Raw genomic sequence first — 24782 nt, forward strand, 5'->3', positions numbered from 1 at the left:
TCTCGATAATTTTCTGGAGTAAACTTGCGTTATTTTAGCTTATTTCGCAGATTTCAAATCAAGGCTCAAACTCAAAAAATTTTTTTTTTACTTTCTAAGCAAAATGTTACTATAGTCGGAATTTTGTAACTTTGGTTTAACCCCGCCCACATGGACAAATGACGATTTGAATTTGTCGAATCAAGGAATGGCTAGCCTCCTTTATCCAACATAATCAAAAATTTGACAACTCTAGTGTCACACTTGTCAAGAAGATTTGTAGTTTAGCGGAAATTCAATTAATCGTTAAATTTTCGTCAATTTAGATCGTATTTCGTTTTCTAATGTGTGGATATTTCTACCCCGGGTTCGGACAGATATCAATGAACTATCAAAATGTTGCAGAGTAAATCAGACTTTCAGCTAAAATTCAATTGGCTCAAAAGGTAGGCGGAGTTAAACCAAAGTTATATTTTTAGTGCTACAGCTATGACATTTTGGGAAGTTGCATTTGGGAAGTTGAGTCGTGTATTAACACCATTGCACTGCATTGCAACTTAATTACTTAAATTAGAATTTAACTCCAGAGCTATGACAGATAGAAAGATGCGGTTTTTACAAAAAAAAAGAAAAAAACGATTGTCCAAACCGAGATACATGTCATAGTTTCGGAGATATCGATTTTTATCCGGAATCCAACTATGACCAACTTCCCTGAATCACGAGAGAAAACGAAAATGAATGTTTCCAGTAAAAATATACTCCAGAGAATCATTTAATCACTCAAATCAACATTAGGCTTTATTTCTGAATTAAAATTGGTACATTTACAACATTAACAATATTTTTTAACATTTGAACTAGGCTACCAACAACATTCGGCTGTGTGCAACGGGCTTGATGGTGGGGGTTTAAGAAGCTGAGTTAGTGCGCTAACTTCACACAAGTCTGTCAAAATGACGTTTCATGACAGATCTGTCAAACTTTGTTTATTATAATTACAAACGTCAGCGACAAGTTTGTTTATAAAATAAAGTTCAGAAACGAGAAAGTGTCTCGTAGTGAGTAAAAATGAACGCAATCTTATAGAAACTAAATGATAAAATAACCACAATGTGGGACTCGACCATGTTTTTGAGTACTCTAACTCCAAAGTTCTACGTTGCATTGACTGGAACTTCGTCCTTAATCTCTGGTTTAATCCTGATTTTTGAATGGTGGTACTTTCGAAAATACGGGACAAGTTTCATCGAGCAAATCTCCCTCAACCACATCAGCCCCTGGATCAGTGGAGTCGAAAATCCAGAGAATGGGACTTCAAATGGTTCGTCGAGTTCCCAGAACAACGTCCCGGAGTGTAAAGTCTGGCGGAATCCTTTGAATTTATACAGAGGGGCAGAGTACCAACGGTTTTATTGGGCTACGAACAAAGAGCCTCTCACTTACTATGATATGAACTTGTCGGCTCAAGACCATCAGACGTTTTTCACCTGCGAGGCGGACGTAGGTAAAGCCGAGTACGAAATCATGCAAACTGCGTGGAGAGAACGCAATCCGTTGGTGCGGATCAAAGCCGCCCACAGCGCGCTGGAGAAAAGCACCGAATGCGCGCCCGCCTACATCCTCTTAGCTGAAGAAGAAGCCACCACCATCACCGAAGCTGAGAAGATCTTGAAAACGGCGCTGAAGGTGGCCGAGGCGAATTACAAAAAGTCACAGACGTTGCAGCACCAGGGGACGTTGAACGAGGCTCAACACCGGCGCGACACCAACGTTCTTATTTACATCAGGCGACGGTTGGCGATGTGTGCTCGGAGACTGGGGAAACTAAAAGAAGCAGTGAAGATGTTCCGCGATTTGACGAAGGAAGTGCCCCCGATTATGAACGTTTTGAACATCCATGAGAACTTAATTGAGGCGTTGTTAGAACTGCAAGCTTATCCAGACGTCCAGGCGGTGTTGGCTCGATACGACGACATCTCCTTACCAAAGTCTGCAACGATTTGCTACACCGCCGCGCTCCTGAAGGCCCGTTTAGTCGCTGATAAGTTCTCTCCAGATATTGCGAGTAAAAGGGGGCTAAACACCGCTGAAATGGCGGCTGTAGAAGCCATCCATAGAGCGGTGGAGTTCAACCCCCACGTCCCGAAATATTTACTAGAAATGAAGCCTCTGATTCTCCCTCCAGAGCACGTTTTGAAGAGAGGCGACTCGGAGGCTATAGCCTACACGTTCTTTCATTTAGCCCACTGGAAAGCCGTCGATGGGGCTCTAAACTTACTCCACTGCACATGGGAAGGAACGTTCCGAATGTTGCCATATCCATTAGAAAGAGGTCATTTATTCTATCCATATCCTACTTGTACCGAATGCGCGGACCGAGAATTATTACCGGCGTTCCACGAAGTTTCTGTTTACCCAAAGAAAGAATTACCGTTCTTCATTATTTTCACAGCGGGCTTGTGCTCTTTTACCGCGCTGTTAACGCTGTTGACTCATCAGTACCCGGAGCCCATGGGAGTCATTGCGAAGGCTGTCTTGAGTTGGCTGTCGACGCCCGTCTATTTTATTTACGATAAAATCGAAAGTATGTTACCAGCGAACCTGTTGCAGCAGCTGTCCAGGATTTAAGTGTTGTATTACATGTTTTGAACTTTTAATTGAATGTTGTCCGAAAATGTGTTGTATCAAGGTTATGATGATGTAATTAAATTACATGCAAACTGTGTGAGGGCGTTTTTGGGGCTCAATTTGACGCGGCGCATCCACCATTTTTCAGAGAATTTTAATTGCGTTTGAACCGCGGAAAAGTTGGGGAAATTTGGTCGGAATTTAAAAATCAACTTTTCCTGTCAATTTAGACCTCAGAACAAGAAGATTTGTTAAAAATTGTTCTTCAACTTTGAATTTTAGTTCAAACTCCAATTTGCAGATGTCGCCACAGACGAAAAAGTGAGGTTAAAAACCGGGGAATTTAACCTTGTTTACACCTCTGATAAACTTCTGATAAGGTACGTCACGGTAAAACTCCTCAAAACTCAAAAGTCCCTTTCCAGCCCGCTATGTCGCGCGTGTTAAACGGCTCCGCAAGCCCCGAAAAGAAGTTGGGCCAAAACTGCATCGTCCAGCCCCTCCTGACCGATTTGTACCAAATAACGATGGCCTACGCCTACTGGAAGTCGGGCAAAACCGAAGATCACGCAGTGTTTGACCTTTTCTTCCGCAAAAACCCGTTCCATGGCGAATTCACAATTTTCGCAGGCTTGGAGGAGTGTGTCAAGTTCGTCGATAAGTTCTCTTATTCAAAGAGCGACATCGACTACATCCGACAGATCCTCCCTGGACACATAGAAGAGGGCTTCTACGAGTACCTGTCGAGCCTCACCGCAACAGGCGTGTCTTTGTACGCTCTGAAAGAGGGCTGCGTCGCCTTTCCGCGCGTCCCAATGCTGCGAATCGAGGGCCCCCTCATCCTGGTGCAGCTCTTAGAAACCACGTTACTAAACCTCGTGAATTACGCGAGTTTGATCGCCACCAACGCCGCGAGGTTTCGCATGGCAGCCAACAAACACAAATTGTACGAATTCGGGCTGAGGAGGGCCCAAGGACCTGATGGGGCGCTCTCGGCTTCTAGATACGCGTACATTGGGGGCTTCGACGGGACTAGCAACGTCCTCGCGGGGAAGTTATTCAACATTCCTGTAAAAGGCACGCATGCTCATTCGTACGTGACTTCATTCTCGTCGTTTGAAGAGATCGTCGTCAGAAACTTGACCTGCAAGACCACAGGACAATCCGTCGATTTTGTTAATTTATGTATAACTTGGCGCAACAAACTCGTTTCTGTCTTCAGCGTGATGCTCTCTGAAGTGAACAACGGGGAGTTGGCAGCGTTTATTTCCTTCGCTGTGGCGTTTCCAGACGGTTTCCTGGCTCTTGTCGACACGTACGACGTCAAAAAAAGTGGTTTGATTAATTTCTGCGCGGTGGCTCTCGCCCTGTTTGAGTTAGGCTACGAACCAGTGGGCATCCGCTTGGATAGTGGGGACTTGGCGTATCTCTCAGTAGTCGCACGTGACTACTTTACTCGAATTAGTAAAGATTTCGACCGACCAGCATTCGCAAAGTTGTTGATTATGGCGTCCAACGACATCAACGAAGAAACTATTCTCAGTCTCAACGAACAAGGGCATGAAATCGACTCCTTCGGCATTGGTACCCACTTGGTGACGTGTCAAAGACAACCGGCCCTAGGAGCTGTCTTCAAAATGGTCGAACTCAATGGAACTGCAAGGATCAAACTAAGTCACGATGTTGGTAAAGTTACCATTCCTGGGAAGAAAGACGTGTATCGTTTATATGGGGAGAATGGCCACGCGTTGGTTGATTTGCTTCAGATTTCTTCAGAGCGAGCGCCGCAGGTTGGGGAGAAAGTCTTGTGTCGCCACCCTTTCCAGGAGTCAAAGAGGGCGTTTGTTACCCCCTCGCGCGTGGAGAATCTCTTAAACTTGTATTTTCATAATGGGAAGATCTGTCAGCCTCTGCCCAACATGCAGGAGATTAAAGAGAGAGTTGTCAGTAGTTTGAAGATACTCAGGTCGGATATCAGGAGGACTTTGAATCCCACGCCGTACAAGGTGGCCGTCAGTGATAATTTGTATCAGTATTTGCACAATTTGTGGCTGCAGAACGCGCCGATTGGGGAGTTATCGTAGTTATTTTTATAGATATTTTTACTTTTGTTGTTACATAGAACTTTTATTAATAAAAAGTAACGGGGGCTAATTAAGCGTCTATTTTATATACGATAAAATCGAGAGTGTTACTAGTTGTCCAGGATTTAAGTGTTGTATTACATGTTTTGAACTTTTAGTTAAATGTTGTTTGATTGGGGGCGTTTTTAGGGCTGAATCTGTCCCGGCGCATCCACCATTTTTGTGAGATTTTAATTATTTTAATCGCGTAATAGTTGGTGAAATTTGGTCTCTTTAAAACCAACTTTTCCCGTCAATTTAGATCTCAGAACAAGAAGATTTGTTGAAAATGTTTCAACTTTGAATTTTAGTTCGAACGTTTGATTGTAGATGTCGCCACAAACGAAAAAGTCGCATCCACCATTTTTGTGAGAAATTTAATTGGATTTATTAAAAGTAACGGGGGCTAATCAAAGCACAAATCAAACAATTTATTCCCCGCACGACCCATTTCACAAACTCTCTTTAAAAGACTGTTAAAGCTAAGGGCACGATTCAAATCTAGAAATCACAAACACTGAAAATATATTTCAAACAAACTACTTAACATTAAAAGGTTTCCTTTCTGTAAAGAAATTTTTCAACACAAAAACTTGCCCCACGGCTATTGTAATAACAGCGACACTCTCCATCACTGACCACCACAAAACTCGCTCATTTAGATCTTCGGCTCTTTTCCTCCCTTGTGCCTCCCTGAGTCTGTGGTGAGTCTGATAATCTAAGATTGTAGTTAACGACTTGTGGATCTCCTGCGCCGAAGTCTCCATCTGAAAATTCCGGTTAAAAGACACCTGGGGGCTGCTGGACGTACCTGAGTCAAAGCAGTGACGTGTTCGCCGAGCCCCGGTAAAGGCTGCTCCTCCCCCACTTGTAAATCCATGTACACTAATTTATGAGAAAAAGTTGAGAATTCGTTACTAAAACAAACGACGTAGACTCCTGTAGCTTCCGAAGTGAAGGTGTGCGAGTCAAACTGCATTTTAATCTGTTTGTATATTGTTTGACCCTTGGGGTCTTCCAGCGACACGTCCACGTCATACTGACCACCAGTCACGACCTACAAAACCAAGAGAATTAACCACAGAGCGAAATCCTCCTCTTACTTGAAACTCCAGCGTGACTGTCGTGTTCTTTTTGATTTCTTGATGAAAACATTCTTTGGCACTATCAGGTAGTTCAAACGTCAGCTCGGTGGCGTAAGCGGTGCAAAGTGTTAAAATTAGAAGAAAGAACTTGTTGAAATCCATGATGCTGACACGTTGACTCGGCGGATTATCAGAATTTATGGCCTTTAATTGCACTCACCATATCAACAGTCAGGATTTTAGACATAACCTAACGTGGCACCGAAAATTTGACGTTTGATTGCAACGCCTCCTACCATCACTGTTAGGGAATTTTCGTTTATTTGGTGGATTTTAGTGGTGGCCACGCCGAACGCTAACTTCATAGCGGTGTGTGAGGAGTGAGTTTCAGTTGTGGTTTGTGGTTTACACACATTATTTTGTAGTTTTTATCAGCGAAATGAACAGTGGGACAAAGTGGTAATAACAAATTGGTGCTGTTTTCCGCCTGTTTTTCACCATGGCGAATGACTCCCAAGCTCGGACCAACAAACGCTCAGCCCCAACCACAGAACCAGGTAAAATTACTTAAATCCGTTGCCGCAGTGTTCTGCAATTACAAATTAAGTTTGCCACTAGTAGGGTAATGTTGTTATTATTAATTACTACGAATTTAGAAGGGTTGAAACGCAATGGACGCCGCTCTAGAGAGCAAAACAATCGCTGCCCCCCTTTCAAATTGCGGTTTTCAATACACAATCACCCGTGATTGGTCGAAATGGTCAAATTACGCGTCACGTGATTAAAACAAACGATAATTTAATTAGACTGCTTGATGAAAATGTACCTAGAGCGTCTCGTCAAATAAAAACTCATCTTAAGTTGGCTTTGAAATTTCACGTCATGTCTTTGATTAAAGGAACAGGGCTGCGTTCATAAAAATCACTCTGTGTAAAGTTTGTGTAAAATGTCACTCGACTTTGAGCGTTCATAAATACCACTCTAAGAACGCACCGAGTGCTTGAGTGCTCCGCATGCGCAATGTCTTGGATTTCAAATGCACTCTAATCAAAGAACTATTTCTTATGTAAAAAATCGCGAGAAAAACGATGGCGTAAACCGCATTTCAATATCTGAAATAGTTTCCGAGATATCGAGCACAAATTGTTTCGAACCTTCAAAAAAAATTGGCTCTCTGGCGAAAACCCAAAAATTCAAACGGCCATAATTCAGTTATTTGTTGACGAAAATTGAGAATTCTCATGTTTTTGGATTCAGCGTGAAATTTTGCGTAAAATGAGACCCAAATTTGTTGAGTTTGCTTAATAAATAAACGAGGTATTGGCCAAAAACTGTTTTGAAAACATCATTTTAGGGTGATTTTCAATCAATGTTTTCAAAATGAAAACGCCGTTTAATAGCTTTGAATTATACGTCAGTCGAAAGAGGAGCTCGAAATCTATCTATTGGCTAAATTTGAGATCGATTGGACAAATAGTTTACAAGCTATGGCCAAAAATAAAAAAAATGAAAAATTTTCATCGTTGAGCCGGATTTTTTTTTCGCGAAAAATCGACTATCGAATTTTGGGCTTTTGAGAACATTTTCTAACGTAAAATGAGCCGAGAAAAGGAATGGCGCAAACAGCATCTCAATATCTCAAATAGTTTCCGAGATATTTAACTTTAAAAATTACGAAAAATGAGGAAAGATGAAAATCAACTTTCCGAAACTTTGATCGGCCATACCTATTTGTTGTCGGATTTGAATTTAAATTTCAGATTTTGAATCTACGGAAAATTCTGCATACACTGATGTATAATAACTTAAGTTTACTCTAAAAAATAAGCGAGATGTCGACATCAGAAGTTTGGTATAGTTTTAATCATGAATTTTCGCGAAAATTGCGTTTTGTATGTAGGTGATGTACCTATTTGTCGAACATTTAATTAACCATGGAAACCGTTCATAAACGCAACAACACTTTGGCGAATCTCAGAGTGTTAATCAGAACACTCTGACGTCACACGCTCCAACAGACGTCTCACTTTATGAACACACCCCAGTTTTTGTTTCTGTCAAGTAATTTGACGTCAAACTGGAAATTTTGTGAAAATTTTAATGAACGATTTAGACGACGCCGTCATGTTTGATTCATATTGCAAAAATTTCTCTTATGAAAAAATAACCATAACACGGACTTTTGCTTTCCATTTTTTGCATTTCAAGACGGTTTTCATCTTATAACCTCAAAATTGGCAGCCGTCAAAGTGATTCCAAAGGTAACTAAGGATGAGTTTTTTTTTATCTCTCATTAATTTGTAATTGAGATAAGCGCAGGAAACATAAACTAAAAAGATAACTGTCCCGGCGCCTCCACCAATTTTGGTGTTTCTATTTTAAGGTGAAGTGACTTCGTCCGAACCGAAAAAACTCAAACTAGACCCATCTGTTCTAAACAATAATAAGAACCCCGTTTCTATACTAAATGAGTTGAGATTCGGTCTCAAATACAATTGTATAGAACAATCGGGGCCTTCCCACGCTCCTATCTTCAAAGTGGCCGTTGAGGTCGACGGTCAAACTTACTATGGCGTTGGAGGTTCTAAAAAACTCGCTAAATGCAAGGCTGCGGAGGAAGCGTTAAAGTCTTTTATCCAGTTACCAAACAACACGAACATGGCGTACGCCACTGGCACGGATGTCACAAACATGGATTTTACCAGCGATGCGTTTGAAGGAATCCAGAAGAAGCAGGGACCAACTAAAAAGACGACTTCAAAGGGGCCGGTGATGCTACTAAACGAATTGTACCCTAATGTGGTTTACGAATGCAGTGAAAACAACGGTTGCGTGTATTCAAGGTTCAAAATCACTGCGGTTGTCGGGGATCAAAGGTTCATCGGGACTGGTAATTGGGGGCGTTGACAGGGAAGTTGTAATGATTAGTAGGTTCTAGCAAGAAATTGGCAAAAAATGCGGCGGCGACCTCAGCTCTAGCCAAGCTAAATATGAGGGAAGGCCATTTCGAAGGGGAGAAACAAAGCGTTTTTGGGAACGATCAGGAGAAGGCGGACTATATTGGAAGGTAAATTCTGTTGTTCACTGGTTGCTTGCATGTTTGTCGTGTTGCTTCAGTTGGTTTCGGTGACGCTAAGTGAATGCAAATGTGAAGTTGCGAATTGTTAAATGTGGCATGAAGATTGTTTTCCGGCCAAAGAAATTGTTTGGTGCACAGATTGAAATTGCCACAAGATCGGGATCCTCTAACCTGCATGTTTCTAAGTAAATCTTGGATTAGTTTGGAAAAAGGGCACTTGGGCGTGAAATTTTTGATCTGCACATTGCAATAAACTTTTTTTTCGCTCGAAACTACTGTCTCCTGTACTTATATTGCTTTCCTCGACTTTGCTTCTCAAGAGTTTTTCCTCATTATGTTGTCCAAACAGGATAGTTCAAGAGAAATTCGCGTCACTGATGGCCCAAGACCCCGTTCACATCAAACGCAAAGTCCTTTCCGGTATTGTGATGACTCGTGGAGCCAACTTATCAGATTCAGAGATAATCTGTGTGACAACTGGTACAAAATGTGTGTCTGGTGAACATATCAGTATGAATGGATGCTCATTAAATGATATGCATGCGGAAATCATGGCCAGAAGATGTCTAATAAACTATTTTTATGACCAGTTGGAGCTTCTTACGTCCAGACAAGAATCGATTTTCACACCTCGTGACGATGGGAGAGGTTACAGGTTGAAACAAGGCTTAGAATTCCATTTGTATATAAACACAGCGCCTTGTGGCGACGCGAGAGTGTTCAGTCCTCATGAAGACTATGAGGCGATTGACAAGCATCCAAACCGCTGCTCCAGAGGACAACTCAGGACGAAAATTGAGTCAGGAGAAGGAACCATCCCTGTGAAAGTCAACACGAGTTTGATCCAGACGTGGGATGGAATTTTACAAGGGGAACGTCTATTGACAATGTCGTGCTCGGATAAAGTGTGTCGCTGGAACATCGTGGGACTCCAAGGAGCGCTTTTATCACACTTCATCGAACCCGTTTACCTCAAATCTATCATTCTAGGGAGTTTAATGCGAGAGTCACACTTATACAGGTAGCGACCATAAATCAATGCGTTTAACCACACTACGTCGTTGCAGAGCTCTTTGCGGACGAATCGAAAACACGATTCAAGGGCTTCCACCCCCGTTTCGGCTGAACCGACCAGCCATGTATCTCTTAACATCGCAGGAAAGTCGACAACCTAGCAAAACTCCAAGCTTCGCCGTGGCGTGGGCTCTTGGGAACTCCCATCCTGAGATCATCAACACCACTATCGGCAAACCGGAAATGGGGATTTCAAAGTTTTGTAAACAGGAATTGATGAAGAGGTTTGTGGGGCTTGTGGGGAAAATCACCAGCATTACGGAAGTCGAGAAGAATCTACCGGCGCTTTACTCGGAGACCAAAGAGGCGGTTTTAGCATACATGGTAAAGATGTCTTGTGGGTGTTTTAAATTGATTCGTTGTTTTAGGGGGCTAAACAAAACCTGTACGAGGCGTTTATTAAAGCGGGACTAGGCAACTGGATTTCCAAACCAATGGAACAGGATATGTTTGATTTGATAGAAGGCAATTAATGCCTTTTAAGTTGATTTTTTTTAATACTTTTGACAATCTTACGATAATCAGTTTTATTTATACAGTAACCAGTTTAAAATGAACGTATTTTAGTTATTTCACTGTGATCTTAGAGTTAATAATCAATCAGAACAGTTAAGAATAAAGTTTCGGTTGGTATGCAACCAGTAATACATAACCGCACTTCCCATGACTTTGACAGTTACATAACCTAACTTTCCGGTGAAAACTACATTGCTATCCTTCCAAGTTCCCTAATAAATAGTCCGAATGTTGGGTTAACACCGCCACCATGCAAGCCCTCCGAAGAAGTCGTACGATTCTAACCACCTCAAGATGTGTGAGACAATTAGCACTTTGCAATTACATTAGAGCCCCCATGATGGTATCAGCCCCCTCAAACCACTGCACGTTAAGGTCTCGTTTCTCGACAAACCCAGACTCTGTGGACGTGTTGACTTTTGAGAAGGCCTGTGACGAAACGCTAGAGTCTCTGACTGAATATTTTGAACAGATTGTGGAGGAAGACGAGAATTTCAAGGCAGGGGACGTGTCTTATAGTGTGAGTTGGGTTGGTATGGGGGTACGTTAAGACGTTTTTTTTTCTAGAGTGGAGTGCTCACTGTTAATTTGGGACCTCAATATGGTACTTACGTGATCAACCGTCAGACTCCAAATAAGCAAATTTGGTTGAGTTCGCCCATTTCAGGGCCAAAGAGGTACGATTTTATACCTGGAGATCAGTGTTGGGTTTATAAACACGACGGGCAAACGCTGCATGGACTGTTGCAGAAAGAGATCTCGAGATTTGGTAGTATGAGTAGTGTGGATTTCGCTCAGTGTACTTACGCGAAGACATAGAAAGGAAATAAAGTTACATTTATATACATTTATTTTGGTATTTGCTTGGTACATTCTAATGATAGACTCGTGTGGGTGTGTTAGTTGACATTTACATTATTTACAACAGCGATATAAACGAGGGGTTGGCCTCCCTAGGAAATCGGGAAATCAGAGGAATTCACTAGAAAATCAAATGAAATCACAAAGACATCAATTACTAACCACAAAATCAAAGAAAATTTCTAAGATGTCACTGAAATTTTTCAGGGTATACAGTGTGTCTCAACAATCTGTGAACAGAGCGTTACTTTAATACTATTAGGAATCTTTCAAATCGAAGCCTGCACTGGTCTTCACAATTTAAACAAAAATTCACAAATTATTAGGTACAGTAGAACCCCGGTTTTCCGACCCTTCGCGTTATCCGAGCAGACTTCTCGAAAGTAGGCGTTGCAAGTAAAAATGTGTTTGCTTAATCCGAGTTTGGCTGTACATTTTTTTTGTTACAGCTTTTTATACGTTTATAAAACAAAGCAAAGTTGATGATTAATTTTTAGCTTAAGAAAATAAAAAGTATAAAATACGAGCTTATAAATTATACATTTATTTTACTTGTTAAGTAATACTCCGTATTATCCGTGTTACCTTTATTCTCGAGCAGCGATGATTAGTTCTACTGTATTACAGTGTAATGGAAAAATATACAATTGTTTAGTAGTGAAAAAACTTACATTTTTTAACGCTTTTTAAATCTGCATTAAAAATGTTTTTGAGAGTGTAAAAAAATGCTTGACTTTGCATTTGGCGACTCTTTATTAAATTAAATGAAATAAAAAACTCGACTTGACTCAGTTTGACTGAGTGTGTTTTATAACTACGATGTGGCGATTTTGTAAACTTGCGCATTTTTTACCATTCTTTTGCGGATAACTTAAAAACATTAAAAAAATTTTTACAAAGCCAATAAATTGTACTTTTTAAAGTTTAAGAAACTTGGTTTAGCACTTTTTTCTATTTTTCGCTAGAGAATTTTATTAATTGTAAAAAATCTAATCTCTAACAATGAAATTGTTATACATTTTTTAACGAAATAGAGTTCGATTGTTTAAAGAAGAAAGCTTCTATCTTATTCAAAAATGCACATGAGTTCTGGGACACCTGTATAAACGTAATTGTTAAAAATGCTGTCTCTATTGAATAGAAATTAGGATCAATTTTAATTTAATTTAAGAAATAATAACTTTAATGTGTGATTTCTATGATTTTACTTATGATTTCACAAACATTTCCAAGGAAATCAAGGGAAATTACTAGGAAATCAGGTGTATACGATTTTTGAGGCATATCAACCCCTCGAATATAAAGGGGGCTGCCCTTGATATTTACATAGAATCACATGTAGTACTAATATGCACTGGGAAAATAAGAGGATTTTGAGTTTTCTTTTATCACATATTTGGTCGCGAAGTGTAGGAACGCGAACGAGGAGATCTCGTCTGCGCAGACCCTGGAGGAAGTTCCCACTGTTTTGGCCACGGAAAAGAAACAGTTACATTAATATGTTTTAATGGCTTAAACTTCAAAGCGCTTGTGTTTTCCCAACAGATGATTAGCCACCTAAAAGGAGTCTTCATTTAAACTACTCTAACAATCTCTCTAAATGTTAAGCTAAGAAGTAGCACAATCAAAAGGATATGTAGTGTCGCTGAATACAAAATAAATACCCTGTCAGAGTGCTAACTTGAGTTTTAGGCCATTTACATTCTCGTTTCTACGCTCTTGTCGACTTCTTCAACGGTTTCCTCGCGTGTCCATGGCAGGCGCCGGCTGGACCGCGAGGTTTGGCACTAGATCCAAGTACGTCTTTGTCGAATGGAAGATTTGTCATTCTTATCTTCGGCTTGGTTGCCCACTTGTTTTTGTCAGGAAACCGAACGCATTTCCTCCGTCTTCCATCGACGAGAATAGCCCATTTCCTCTGGAAGATTTGAATAATAAGTGTTGGTTGAAGATGTGGGGCTGGGGCGAGTCATGTAGTTCATTCGCATTGTTCCTGAAAAGGACATGGGGTCACCATTTAGACTTTGGCAGAGATACAAAGCAAAGACTTTGTCCACTTGTTGGAGTCGCATTGAAGTCACTCAAAACTTTAAACTCGTAAATTTCCCAAATCGTTCGGTTAAACGATCTAAAGTAAGTAATTGCCCAATTTTGGAGTCCATTCCGGCCAACCAATGATTAAGCGAAAGATGCATTCGGAGTTAATTCCAAAGTGAAGTTGAGCGGAAAAGAATTTAAAGAATCCGGCGGCGCATTCACCATTTTTGTCTCTTGGGACTTGCGAGTTTCATAATTCATCCGCACCGGAACTTGTCCTGTTATTATAATTACGACACCGTCAAATTGAAAGACTGTAACGTGCGATTTTCTCCAAGCTTTTGCATATTTAAGGCCCGTAAAAGCAAGGAACCCAATAAAATAAGAAAAGCCAAGGCAGATAAAAAGGAAATAAATTATTTATAACCTGAAATGTCACTTCTTTTGTTGAGTTATACGAGTGACGTCACTGCTTTATATCTATCAATTTTCATCAATGAACCCTGTAGCTGTGGAGGTGAGATCTTAGTTCGTGACTGGAAATGTGGATTTCCCCTCGGTATTTCCCACATTTTTTCCCGATTCCGAACTAGAGTTTATTACTACGGCTATTTTACGGTACATAAATGAGCAAACTCTGCTTTACAGTTAGTAGGAGATAACACTTTTATTTACCTTCCTCAAATAAATCAAAGTTCTTTTTATTAACATTCCTGTAAACTCCTTTGATTTATTTCAGTTTCTTGCTAAATTATACATACAAGTGTTTATGTCCCGTGCTCTCGTCGTCCATCTAGTGCTATGATTAAGAATTTTTCCACCTAGAATTTTGATAGGAATTCGGTACAAGTGGGACTAGAGAATTTTACATCAAGTTACCAACCGTTTCGTATTATCCGGTTGTGGTCTGGAGATCCCGAATAAGAACGACGCCGACTGGTTAAAACCTCTCGTCTGGTCAAGGCTCCCGGACTTAAATGGATGAATGGTAGACAGGAGAAAAACTGTTTAAAGCCGCGACGGAATCTGAAATCAAATAAAACAAAGTGCTAAACTAGTTTAATTAAAGACGGTTTTATCTGCGGTATAAACATTTTACGCGGTTTTGACTTGGGAGGACGTAAAGATGCCATTAAAAGGTATCGATTTGGATTAAAAATGCATAATTGGCATTGAAAGTTTCATTATTGCAGTATTGATCCGAGAAAAGCTCATCGAAAGGACTAGACAAGTCGACAATTAAAACGTTTAAAAAAACAAAATAAACTTCAGGATCGATGGTTGTGTTCAATGTGGCAGAATTCTCCAATTTATTCTTTTTTTAATTTGTTAATGGTCCGTGTTATACAATTTCCTTTAGAATATCTACAGCTTCTGATCTCAGTGATGAGTCACAACAACTCAAAGAACTTGTGAGCGAAGATAATAAATTGGAAACAGTGCGATATAAAACTCGAGATACAAGTGTCGATTTTTTACCCCTTTAAATAACAGAGGTCAGTTTTTATTAATCATCGCATCGTATCAAATTGACCGCGTTTAAACAAAATGCTTCAATTTCCGGTAGTATTTCCACGTGCCTTACACTGTCCTCTAAATGTTCATCAGGTCGATAATTGTACGTTGATTGCGTCTGCAATACAACCGGAAATGAGAAGGGTCGCTTTTAATATTGCCATAATTGAGGTATTCTGAAAATGTGCGAAACCGAACCGTAGATATTAAACATTTCTACTTTTCAATTTGTCGTTGCCGGTAGCAATAACAGTGCAGTGGAATTAGAAAAGGGCAGACCGAGATTTCCGCTGCAATCGTTGTAATTAGTAGTAAATCAACCCAAGTCTAAATCCGTCCACGCGCTAAAATTGCGTTTATATTGAAAGAGTTGAATTAACAAATTAAATAAAATGTTTTCGTACTGAAATTTCGGAGTAAACACGTTTAATTTAAGTGTTTCTTTCACATCGAGATGAGCCCCCAAAGGAGCAAAAGATGGAAAAATAATAACCAGAAAGGGAGCTTCCGAGCTGCACTTTTTATCCCTGAAATTAATCCTCCGAGTTTCATTTTATATCACGCTGTTTCTTGGAAAAAGCGAGAAACTCGGAATCACGTAACTTCGATTGGAAGCTCTCATCTGAGCCCTTAAGTGGTTGTGATGACTTGGAACAACTAATTCTCTCCCTTTTCGAAATAAACTAGCGCCAACTGTTGACACGAATGTAGGCGCAAGTTCTAACTACACACCGGAGCCAAAGATAGTTCTTGACTAAATTACCATCCAAAAATACACAGTTTGTGAGCAAAGAACTCGATACCTTGCGTTCATCCAGCAGTAAATGATGGGGTTGTACATTGAATTGCTCATTGCTAACCAGTAAATTGCTAAATACGTCTCTTGGATGTAAGATGATCTGGTTATGTCGGGGAAGTACGAGATCACGATGAAGTAAAGGTGGTAGGGGAGCCAGCACACGGCGAAAATTATCACCACGACCATCATCATTTTGACCACCTGAAAAAGAAAACACGGTTTTATTCAATTCCCTTTTCATCCCATTTTTTCCATTATTAACAAAACTATTCAGCGTAAAATGCTCGCTCCAATAAAAATAGATTCACGTGATTGAGAGCCCAAATACAGGATAAAAGGATGGATCAACATTGAACATTCAAAAACGAATTTTTAATTTCTGTATTGTAGTAAAAACTGTTGACTGGCAGCGTTTTTTTCTTGTTGAAACAATTAGCTCACAAGTCTGTTGGCTCCAAGTCTCTAAACTTAAACCCTCTTCCTGTGTAGTTTAGCAGACGGGAATTACAGCTTATAGTTGGTCGCAAACTATTATTGACATTTGGTTGTTTCTGAACTTCCCTAATCCGTTACTTACCCTTCTTTTGCTTCTAATATTTTCCATTTGCCTTTGCGTGCACTCTCCTATACTTTGCGATCCCCAGAGTTCGACACCAATTCTTGCGTAGGTATACGTCATTGATCCTATTGGTACAACGTATGTCACGAAAAGGAATCCAACGTTGTACCTGCGATAACATAATACAAATCAATGCAGATATTGCTAACGTGCTTGCGTTTCAAACTATCGCAATTTGCTTGAAGCCATTTTGTTGAGTTTCATAAAACTATCAGATTACAGTCAAGAACATGGAAATTAATTATTCCAACGTGTCGACTGCAATATTTTCTCGTGTAAATAAAGCTGTACATTTTTGAGGTAATTTAATAAAATATGGTAATTTGGGACCCTTGTCACCGCCGCTTTAAACATTCGGCGAGGGGACTCTTTTCCGATTACAAGCACGTATACGTCTCTATCAGTTTGCTTTTATGTTTTTATCGCAGCCCCTAAAATGTTTATTAAAATTTTCAGTTTCTTTTTTACGCGCTCAAAACAAGCTGCTTCCATTTTTTACTTGCTGAAAGATGGAAATCGGAGGATTTGTAGAGAGGGTCTTGGAACATTTGTGTCCACCCAAAATCGTCTTTAATTTCAATGATAAAAATTATGTTTCTTGTTCTAAAATTTTGAAATTCGGTACAATTAATAAGTGAGTTTAAATGAGTAATTTCTTTAAATTTCATTGTTTTATACGAAAAACTGCTCAAGTTGCGTTTTTTTTAAGATACGGTGGAAATTTTTGGTTTGAATAAAGATTAAAATTTCTAAAAATTGTCTTGCTTGTTCTAAAATTTTGAAGTTGAGTAAAGTCAACAAGTGAGCCTAAACTAGCAACTCCCCCAAATTTCACTGTCTTGGAGTTAAAACTGCTCTAATTACGGTACTTTATTTGAACACGGGAAAACATTTGGGTTTGAATGTAGGTAAATGAAAATTTCTAAACAATTTTCTTTTTTGTTATTAATTATAAAATTTAGCATACTCATCAAGCGAGTCTAAAGTCGTAATTTCTCAAAGTTTTACTGTTTTGGAATTAAAATTACCCGAGTTACGGAACGTTATCAGGACACAGTGAAAATTTTGAATTTAAATGCAAAATACACATTTTTAAAAATTCTGTCTCTTGTTCGAAAATTTTAAAATTCAGTACAATTATTAAGTGAGTATAAAGTAGTAACTCTTTCAATTTTTATTCTTATAGACGAAAAACTGCCCAAGTTGCGTTTTTTTTAAGAGACGGTGGAAATTTTTGGTTTGAATAAAAATTAAAATTTCTAAAAATGGTCTTACTTGTTCTAAAATTTTGAAATTTAGTACAGACAACAAGTGGGCTTAAACTACCAACCCCTAAAAATTTTACTGTCTTGGAGTTAAAACTGCTCTAGTTACGGTACTTATTAGAACACGATAAAAATTTTGGGTTTGAATATAATTGAAAATTGCTAAACATTTTCTTTTTTGTTATAAATTTTTGAAATTTAGCATACTCATTCAAGCGAGTCTAAAGTCGTAATTTTTAAAAATTTCACTGTTTTGGAATTAAAATTACCCGATTTACGGAACATTATTAGGACACAGTGAAAATTTTGGATTTAAATGTGAATAAAAATTTTAAAAAATTCAAGTTCTTGTTCTAAAATTTTGAAATTTGGTACAATTATCAAGTGAGTTTAAAGTAGTAACTCCTCCAAATTTTATTGTTTTTGACTAAAAACTGCTCAAGTTGCGTTTTTTAAGACACGGTAAAAATTTTTGGTTTGAATAAAAATCAAAATTTCTAAAAATTGTTCTACTTATTACTAGCAACTCCTCCAAATTCCATTGTTTTGGAGTTAAAACTGCTCTAGTTACGGTACTGATTAGAGCACGCTAAAAATTTAGGGTTTGAATTGAAATGAAAATTTCTAAAAATTTTCTTTTTTGTTATAAATTTTTAATTTAGCATATTTATCGAGTGAGTCTAAAGTGGCAATTTCTCAAAATTTTACTGTTTTGGTATTAAAATTACCCGAGTTACGGAACGTTATTTGGGAACAGTAAAAATTTTGAATTTAAATGTGAAAAAATTTTTTTTAAAAAATCAGGTTCTTGTTCTAAAATTTTGAAATTCGGTACAATTATTAAGTGAGTTTAAAGTAGTAATTCCTCCAAATTTCATTGTTTTTGATTAAAAACTGCTCAAGTTGCGTTTTTTTTAAGACACGGTGAAAATTTTTGGTTTGAATAAAATCAAATTTTTTAAAAATTTTTCAACTTGTTTTAAAATTTTAAAATTTAGTACAGTCAACTAGTGGGCCTAATTTCACTGTCTTGGAATTAAAACTACCCAAGTTACGGTACTTTATTAGAACACGGTAAAAATTTTGGGTTTGAATGTAAATGAAAATTTCTAAACATTTTCTCTTTTGTTATAAATTTTTGAAATTTAGTATACTCAACAAGCGAATCTAAACTCGCAATTTACTGTTACTGAAACTTTAAAGTTACTGAACATTATTAGGACACAGTGAAAATTTTGGATTTATGTAAATATAGATAAAAATTTAAAAAAATTCTGTTTCTTGTTCTAAAATTCTGAAATTCGGTACAATTAATAAGTGAGTTTAAAGTAGTAACTCCTCCAAATTTCATTATTTTATCTTTAAAATTAAAGGCGATTTTGGGGGTGGACACAAGTGTTGCCGGACCCTATAGATATAACAGCTCAAGAACTCCCCTAATTACAATTTTTCCGCCGTTTTACCTCCCAATTCCCGACTATCGGCGAGCCTCTCCTAATCTCACCCAGACAATTACCTCATGTTCTTGCGGAAAAGTTTCCCCATAGCTCGCAGGCATTTTATCCGTCATTGACAGCGAACTTTAGTAAAAGTTTCTAGTGAAAATGCCCCAAGATCCTCTCGAACCGCGGAATTAATACTCTGGCATTAAACGAATTGTTGCAAAAGAACAGCGTTCATAAATTATAGCAAGAGACTTTGATGAGTTTTTCTCATCACAACTTTTAAGTACACTTACACGTATTCCATCATTGATTCGTTAGTAGTGCCATCCGGCCACTCTGGATAGCAAATGATGCGTTCTTCGCCGTCTTTATAAGGAAGAGTGTATGTCCGGAAGAACATTAAAGACGGGCTGCCGATTATAATGCCCAAGAGCCACGTCGTCACTGCGAGGAGTACGGTGACGGTTCGACCCATTCTGGGCTTTAATGGGGTCATTATAGCCATATACCTGTAAGAAAATTTAGTTTCTTTTCATATTAAATCCATCTCAGGCACGAGAAGAATTGATATTCCAGTCAGTTTTCATATCTACGTATCTGTGACTAGAGAACATGTCCGGAAATTTCCAATAAATTTATTCGCTCTTGCTGCAATACGAGATAATTACAATCTATCAAATTAATAATTTTTGTAGGCGTGATAACAGGCGTAATTTTAATGCGATCAGGTTTACTTTGTCTGAAACATGAATAGGTTGACATGACGAGCATATGGGGCTTTTGTGGCCGCCGCCTCTCCATAAGCTCCAACATATTAATTTTCGATACAAATTGTGTCATCATGGCGTTTTTTTATCTGGAGTGTTACTAACCTGTCGATTGAGATGGACATCAAAGAAAACACCGAAGCACATACAGACAATACGGCGATAAATTGCGAGATTTTGCAGTATAATTCCCCGAAGGGCCAGTGAGAGTTCAGCATGTATACGAAGTTGAAGGTGACGTTGAGTGTTGAGACCATAGTATCGGCGACGGAGAGGTTCACTGGAACGGAAAAAAAAATTAATCTCGCAGAGTAGTGAGAGCTAAAGACGTGTAAAAAATCAGTGAATCACAAAATTAAGTTTTCGTACAGTTAAAAATATTCTGTCCGAGTCGGATGAGATTTTTTGTTGTCTTTTCGCCAGGCTCCGAAACTTTCTTTGCCCGCACTGACCGGAATTCATTGAAATTTTGAGCTCGCTAAACACGCATTTGTAATTTAAGCCTAAGGAGTTTTTGTTGGATCAATACATGTATTTTTATAATTACGACGAGAAAGGACATTGCGGCACAATTTAGAGTACAATTTCCTGAATTTAAATAAGGCTACACGAGCCATTATCAGATTACGGTTTTTCTTTTCGGAGCGCGAGAGTATTACATGCAGCCGGCCTAATCTTAAATTATAATTTAGTCCGGGATATCCATAAACCAATTTTGTGGCACGTCGTTGCACTCTTTCGCCAAGATCGATAGCATGCGCATATCATAAACAGTACTCTTGGAATTGAAAAGAATCCTTACGTAGAAAATAATTTGTGACCGTCCGCATTCTTTTATGTGAAAAAACAATCCAGATAACAATCAGATTCCCTCCGGTTGCCACGATTACCATTCCGGCATAAAGAATGCTCCAAAGGACTTGTCGCCAGACGGGAAGAATAAATTGATTGCCATCTGCAACAAGTGAATCAGATCTCGCTGTTGTTTTTTTCTTTCAATCAATGCAATTACCTTCCACAGGTCCGTCTTCGTCGTAACTGACATTACCCAAGGTGCTGAATCCCACCGATGAGTTGTCGAAATACGAATTACTTGTCGTGTAGACGAATTCCTGTGTGAAATTCATTTTTCCACCGGCAGTTTTCCAACGAATTATTTTGCGTTACGGAATGCAGCAATTCCGGGAAAACATCTTGATCTTGGCGGCAGAGTCGGACGGTTGTTGCTGCTGTGATTCTTGAGGGACATCTTCTGGAAATCAGAGGAAAAAACTTAAGAGACACGAAACTTGGAAATTGGCAATTGGGTTTGTTTTTCCTATTCCTTAAACTGATTAAGACTTGGAGAAGGTACTAAAAGACTTTAGAGTTTCACTAGCCAAGTTGAGGCACTCTCGACCAGAGTATACACACCTTTTATGTCAGGAAATGAAAGGTAAACAGTGACCACAACCTACATTCAAGTCTTAACAGACGGAAACAGTCGCACCCTCGCGGTCGTGTTAATGCATTGCTAAACTATCGGGCGATTTTTAAGGAAATTGAGGGGAAACTGACTGAAAAACGCGTTTAATTAAAATTTTGTTGGCTTTGTGTTGTCGGAAAAATTTTCAATTGCGGTACAATTAATAAGTGAGTTTGTGAATGTAGATAAAAATTTCTAAATATTTTCTCTTTTGTTATAAATTTTTGAAATTAAGCGTACTTATCAAGCGAGTCTTAAGTCGCAATTTTTCAAAATTTCATTGTTTTAGAATTAAAAATTACCCGAGTTACGGAACATTATTAGGACACAGTGAAAATTTTGGATTTAAATGTGAATAAAAATTTTTGAAAATTCTGTTTATTGTTCTAAAATTTTGAAATTTGGTACAATTATCAAGTGAGTTTAAAGTAGTAACTTTTCCAAATTTTATTGTTTTTTATTAAAAACTGCTCAAGTTTCGTTTTTTTTAAGACACGGTGGAAATTTTTGGTTTGAATAAAATCAAATTTTCTAAAAATTGTCTTATTTGTTCTAAAATTTTGAAATTTAGTACAGTCAACAAGTGGGCCTAAACTAGCAAGTTCACTGTCTTGGAGTTAAAATTGCTCTAGTTACGGTACCTTATTAGAACACGTGAAAAATTTTGGGTTTGAGTGTAAATAAAAATTTCTAAACATTTTCTTTGTGCGCCTCCGTCATTTTTCATGAGATTTGTGATACTCATTTGCGGCAAGAAAATCACCTTTTGAATGTCTAGGCAGTCAAACGTGACATTTCGAACAGTTGGTTTTATTTTGCAAGTTGGCATCGCTGCATAAATGTCTATTGTGCCAATGACCTTCGAAAATAAAAAAAGTAAAATAATTAAGTAAAAATACCACAAAAATTTGCTGAAACACAATTGGATTTAAATTAATCTGCAATCGTTTGATTTGAATGGGGTGCTACCAACCTATTTTCCAGCTGATGAAATTCCCCTAAATGAGGGAATGACGTTTCAAATTCAAACCAAAAGTCAAAATAAATTTCTCTATTAATAATTGTCGGCGCACAAAATTTCGTGTTTGACACGGCTAGAAAATGTTTTGGAAATGCAAGGAAAGTATTGAAATCCGAGCCCGGAGGAGAGCATTTTCTAGCCTAGTGAAACAAATAACTATTTTTGTTGTAAATTTTTAAAATTTAGCATAATCATCAAGCGACTCTAAAGTCGCAGTTTCTCAAAATTTCACTGTTTTGGAATTAAAATTACCCGAGTTCCGGAACGTTATTAGGACGCAGTGAAAATTTTGGATTTAAATGTAAATAAAAAATTTTAAAAATTCATTTTCTTGTACTAAAATTTTGAAATTCGGTACAATTAATAAGCGAGTTTAAAGCAGTAACTCCTCTAAATTTTATTGTATTAGACTAAAAACTGCTCAAAACCGTTTTTTTTAAGACTCGGTGGAAATTTCTGGTTTGAATAAAAATCAAAATTTTTAAAAATTGTTTTACTTGTTTTAAAATTTTCAAATTCGGTACAATTAAAGTAAATCGCGACTTATTAATTTCACCGATTTAATACCGAATATCGGATAATTATTCCATGATGGACGTGTTAAATCAAGTTAAATTTAGTTACTCCGCAAGTAACGTAATTAGTTTGTAACTACCGTGCAACTCTCTAAAAGCATATCCTTTTACAAATTTCTAAAATTTTAAGCGATCTGCTAACAATATTAACATCACACTTTGAGTTTCAGATTTATGCCAGAAATGTAGTTCTTGGGAGGTATAAACCTAAATTTAATTATTTATTTAAGAAGCTACCAGTAATTTTAGTTCTATTTAGTGTTTAATTCGCTTAGAAAAGAATCCAATAGTCAATGCAAATAAAATTGAGCACATCTTCATATGTTAGCTTCTTCAGTTATTTTTTCCGAACAGAGGAAATCGATAATTGATGGCGATAAATACAATCTCTGTCTAAAATTACGAGCAGTGTGGGAGGCTAAACCAATATCTTTCGATGAATTAACAGTACCCTGTACATTCTTACAGTTAGTCTGTATATCCAGCGCAATGACGCAGTATTACTGATTGCAGATTGTTGTCTCGGATCCATTGAAGGGAAATCGCAGTTCTAATTACAAACAATCGGAAATGCATTTGGCAAATGATACGTATGAGAGCGTGCGATTTTTAATTGTGCTGAAGAAAAGCCTGGAATGTGATCAAAGATTGACCGAAATTGGGCCAATTCATCTTATCGACAGAAAGAGTAATTTAATTCTTTTGTGGTCGTTTCATCCTCCAGCTTTCGTTATTAATTCTCGAAAGAATTTCATATTTTTAGCCGGAATTCTCGTATCGAAAACAGTACGGAAGACGTGTCAACCGAGGCTGCAACTGCAATTAATTAATTAGCTGCTTTGAAACACTTTTTTTTAAACTCAAGTCAACCGTAGGCTCTTGCTAATTAAAGAATCACAAGTTTTTTGCTGTCGGTGTTTTGCCAACTTTACTTGAAACTGAGATCCAATTAGAAGGAAAGGAGATATGAAGTTCAAGTGGCTAATTGGGACGTATGTCATCATGTGACACGTAATTACGTGAAAACGTGAAAACGAAACAAATCGCCGGATAAATTAATAATAAAATTTTATGGTCCTCGAATTTTAAAATAAGAATTGATCACACTTTGAGTAGTTTTATGTGGCGGTCATAAATTTTTCCTTCGAGATCTTAAAAGTTAGTACCTTGTAAAAATAAATAAGTTTGCTCGCTTGAGTCAATAAGGCTTCAGTAATTACTTCAATGTGATCAACAACTTCATTTTAGAGCTAATCGAAAAACGTTTAACTCGAAATAAATTCAACTCTATTATTATCGCGCGAATGAAGGCTAACTATTACATACAATATCAATTAAAACGGCGATTATAACACTATTTTGTGTCGTTCCCTTCCGAAATAAAGTTAAATTGGATTTATTCCATCTATTGGACCCTTGGAGTCCGGATTTATCTAAACACGATAATTAACCCAAATCACGCATCGAAAAGCGCTTAGTTTGTGAAAAACCGCGACAATCGCTCACGTTGCGGTAATCCCGAAGAGTAGTTGGTGCTGATGACAATTTTTCCGTCTCTTAATCTCGATATGACAGCGGAAAGCTCACCACGCCAACACAACGTTGCTCAAGAAGCCGCCGTGACAGCGAAGACAAATCTTGGAAATAATGATCAGGAGGTTGCATTTAATTTATGACACTCTTCTTGTAGAATTTTGAAATTTGCTGCAATTATTAAGTGAGTTTAAAGTAGTAACTCCTCCAAATTTCATTGTTTTAGACTAAAAACTGCTCAAGACACGGTGGATATTTTTGGTTTGAATAAAAATCAAAATTTCTAAAAATTGTCTTACTTGTTCTAAAATTTTGAAATTTAGTACAGTCAACAAGTGTCAATCACTCATGTTGCGGTAATTCCAAAGAGTGTCGCTGATAATTTTTCCGTCT

The 24782-nt window shown here is 38.0% G+C and overlaps 5 protein-coding genes and 1 pseudogene across 8 annotated transcripts in view; 4 read left to right on the forward strand and 2 right to left on the reverse strand.

Annotated features, from left to right (window-relative positions):
* Positions 1-896: 896 nt before the first annotated feature.
* On the forward strand, positions 897-2707 carry LOC148175641 (protein ST7 homolog). The gene has a single exon (XM_088034724.1). The coding sequence runs from the start codon at positions 1093-1095 to the stop codon at positions 2608-2610; it is 1518 nt and encodes a 505-aa protein (XP_087890850.1). The 5' UTR covers positions 897-1092; the 3' UTR covers positions 2611-2707.
* Positions 2708-2845: 138 nt separating this feature from the next.
* LOC148175642 (nicotinate phosphoribosyltransferase pseudogene) lies at positions 2846-4764 on the forward strand (annotated as a pseudogene). The gene is made up of 2 exons (XR_015770055.1): positions 2846-2990; positions 3036-4764. The product of XR_015770055.1 is annotated as a nicotinate phosphoribosyltransferase pseudogene (transcript).
* Positions 4765-5241: 477 nt separating this feature from the next.
* p24-1 (transmembrane emp24 domain-containing protein) lies at positions 5242-6127 on the reverse strand. Its single transcript, XM_088034727.1, has 3 exons — positions 5837-6127; positions 5545-5790; positions 5242-5500 (listed from the first exon to the last, which is right to left on the reverse strand). Exons 1-3 carry the CDS (start codon positions 5978-5980, stop codon positions 5273-5275), a joined length of 618 nt encoding a protein of 205 aa, XP_087890853.1. The 5' UTR covers positions 5981-6127; the 3' UTR covers positions 5242-5272.
* On the forward strand, positions 6121-10628 carry Adar (Adenosine deaminase acting on RNA). Of its 2 annotated transcripts, XM_088034723.1 has the most exons (7): positions 6121-6187; positions 6244-6375; positions 8202-8708; positions 8750-8885; positions 9247-9918; positions 9965-10295; positions 10340-10628. In XM_088034723.1, the coding sequence occupies exons 2-7, from the start codon at positions 6318-6320 to the stop codon at positions 10442-10444; spliced, it is 1809 nt and encodes a 602-aa protein (XP_087890849.1). In that variant the 5' UTR covers positions 6121-6187; positions 6244-6317; the 3' UTR covers positions 10445-10628. The 2 variants fall into 2 exon arrangements, with proteins under 2 accessions (XP_087890849.1, XP_087890848.1); XM_088034722.1 differs by lacking the exon at positions 6121-6187 and having other exon boundaries at positions 6220-6375.
* Positions 10629-10714: 86 nt separating this feature from the next.
* fh (frataxin) lies at positions 10715-11338 on the forward strand. The gene is made up of 2 exons (XM_088034729.1): positions 10715-11007; positions 11055-11338. The coding sequence occupies exons 1-2, from the start codon at positions 10738-10740 to the stop codon at positions 11304-11306; spliced, it is 522 nt and encodes a 173-aa protein (XP_087890855.1). The 5' UTR covers positions 10715-10737; the 3' UTR covers positions 11307-11338.
* Positions 11320-24782, reverse strand: part of TkR99D (Tachykinin-like receptor at 99D) — a 42140-nt gene continuing 28677 nt past the window's right edge. Inside the window, exons 2-10 of one of the 2 annotated variants that reach the window (XM_088034726.1) lie at positions 20808-21047; positions 20598-20750; positions 19901-20075; positions 19322-19537; positions 16277-16427; positions 15704-15900; positions 14269-14411; positions 14147-14206; positions 13256-13341 (exon numbers count right to left, since the gene is read on the reverse strand). In XM_088034726.1, the coding sequence (XP_087890852.1) occupies positions 13340-13341; positions 14147-14206; positions 14269-14411; positions 15704-15900; positions 16277-16427; positions 19322-19537; positions 19901-20075; positions 20598-20750; positions 20808-20922 (1212 nt within the window). In that variant the 5' untranslated portion in view covers positions 20923-21047 and the 3' untranslated portion in view covers positions 13256-13339. Of the gene's footprint in view, positions 13342-14146; positions 14207-14268; positions 14412-15703; positions 15901-16276; positions 16428-19321; positions 19538-19900; positions 20076-20597; positions 20751-20807; positions 21048-24782 lie in introns of both variants that reach the window. The other variant, XM_088034725.1, reaches the window with a different exon arrangement.

Source organism: Gnatocerus cornutus, chromosome 4 (assembly GCF_029298725.1).
Source record: "Gnatocerus cornutus isolate USDA-ARS CGAHR chromosome 4, icGnaCorn1.1, whole genome shotgun sequence".
NCBI lineage: Eukaryota > Metazoa > Arthropoda > Insecta > Coleoptera > Tenebrionidae > Gnatocerus > Gnatocerus cornutus.

Bases quoted from the DNA above. Each gene is read 5' to 3' on its own strand.
- LOC148175641 (XM_088034724.1), top strand. From the start codon at position 1,093: ATGTGGGACTCGACCATGTTTTTGAGTACTCTAACTCCAAAGTTCTAC.
- p24-1 (XM_088034727.1), bottom strand. From the start codon at position 5,980: ATGGATTTCAACAAGTTCTTTCTTCTAATTTTAACACTTTGCACCGCT. The intron at 5,791-5,836 runs GTAAGAGGAGGA...TTGGTTTTGTAG, and splicing joins CAGTCACGCTGGAGTTTCAA to GTCGTGACTGGTGGTCAGTA. The intron at 5,501-5,544 runs GTACGTCCAGCA...CGGAATTTTCAG, and splicing joins ACGTCACTGCTTTGACTCAG to ATGGAGACTTCGGCGCAGGA.
- Adar (XM_088034723.1), top strand. From the start codon at position 6,318: ATGGCGAATGACTCCCAAGCTCGGACCAACAAACGCTCAGCCCCAACC. The intron at 9,919-9,964 runs GTAGCGACCATA...ACGTCGTTGCAG, and splicing joins CGAGAGTCACACTTATACAG to AGCTCTTTGCGGACGAATCG. The intron at 10,296-10,339 runs GTAAAGATGTCT...TCGTTGTTTTAG, and splicing joins AGGCGGTTTTAGCATACATG to GGGGCTAAACAAAACCTGTA.
- fh (XM_088034729.1), top strand. From the start codon at position 10,738: ATGCAAGCCCTCCGAAGAAGTCGTACGATTCTAACCACCTCAAGATGT. The intron at 11,008-11,054 runs GTGAGTTGGGTT...TTTTTTTTCTAG, and splicing joins CAGGGGACGTGTCTTATAGT to AGTGGAGTGCTCACTGTTAA.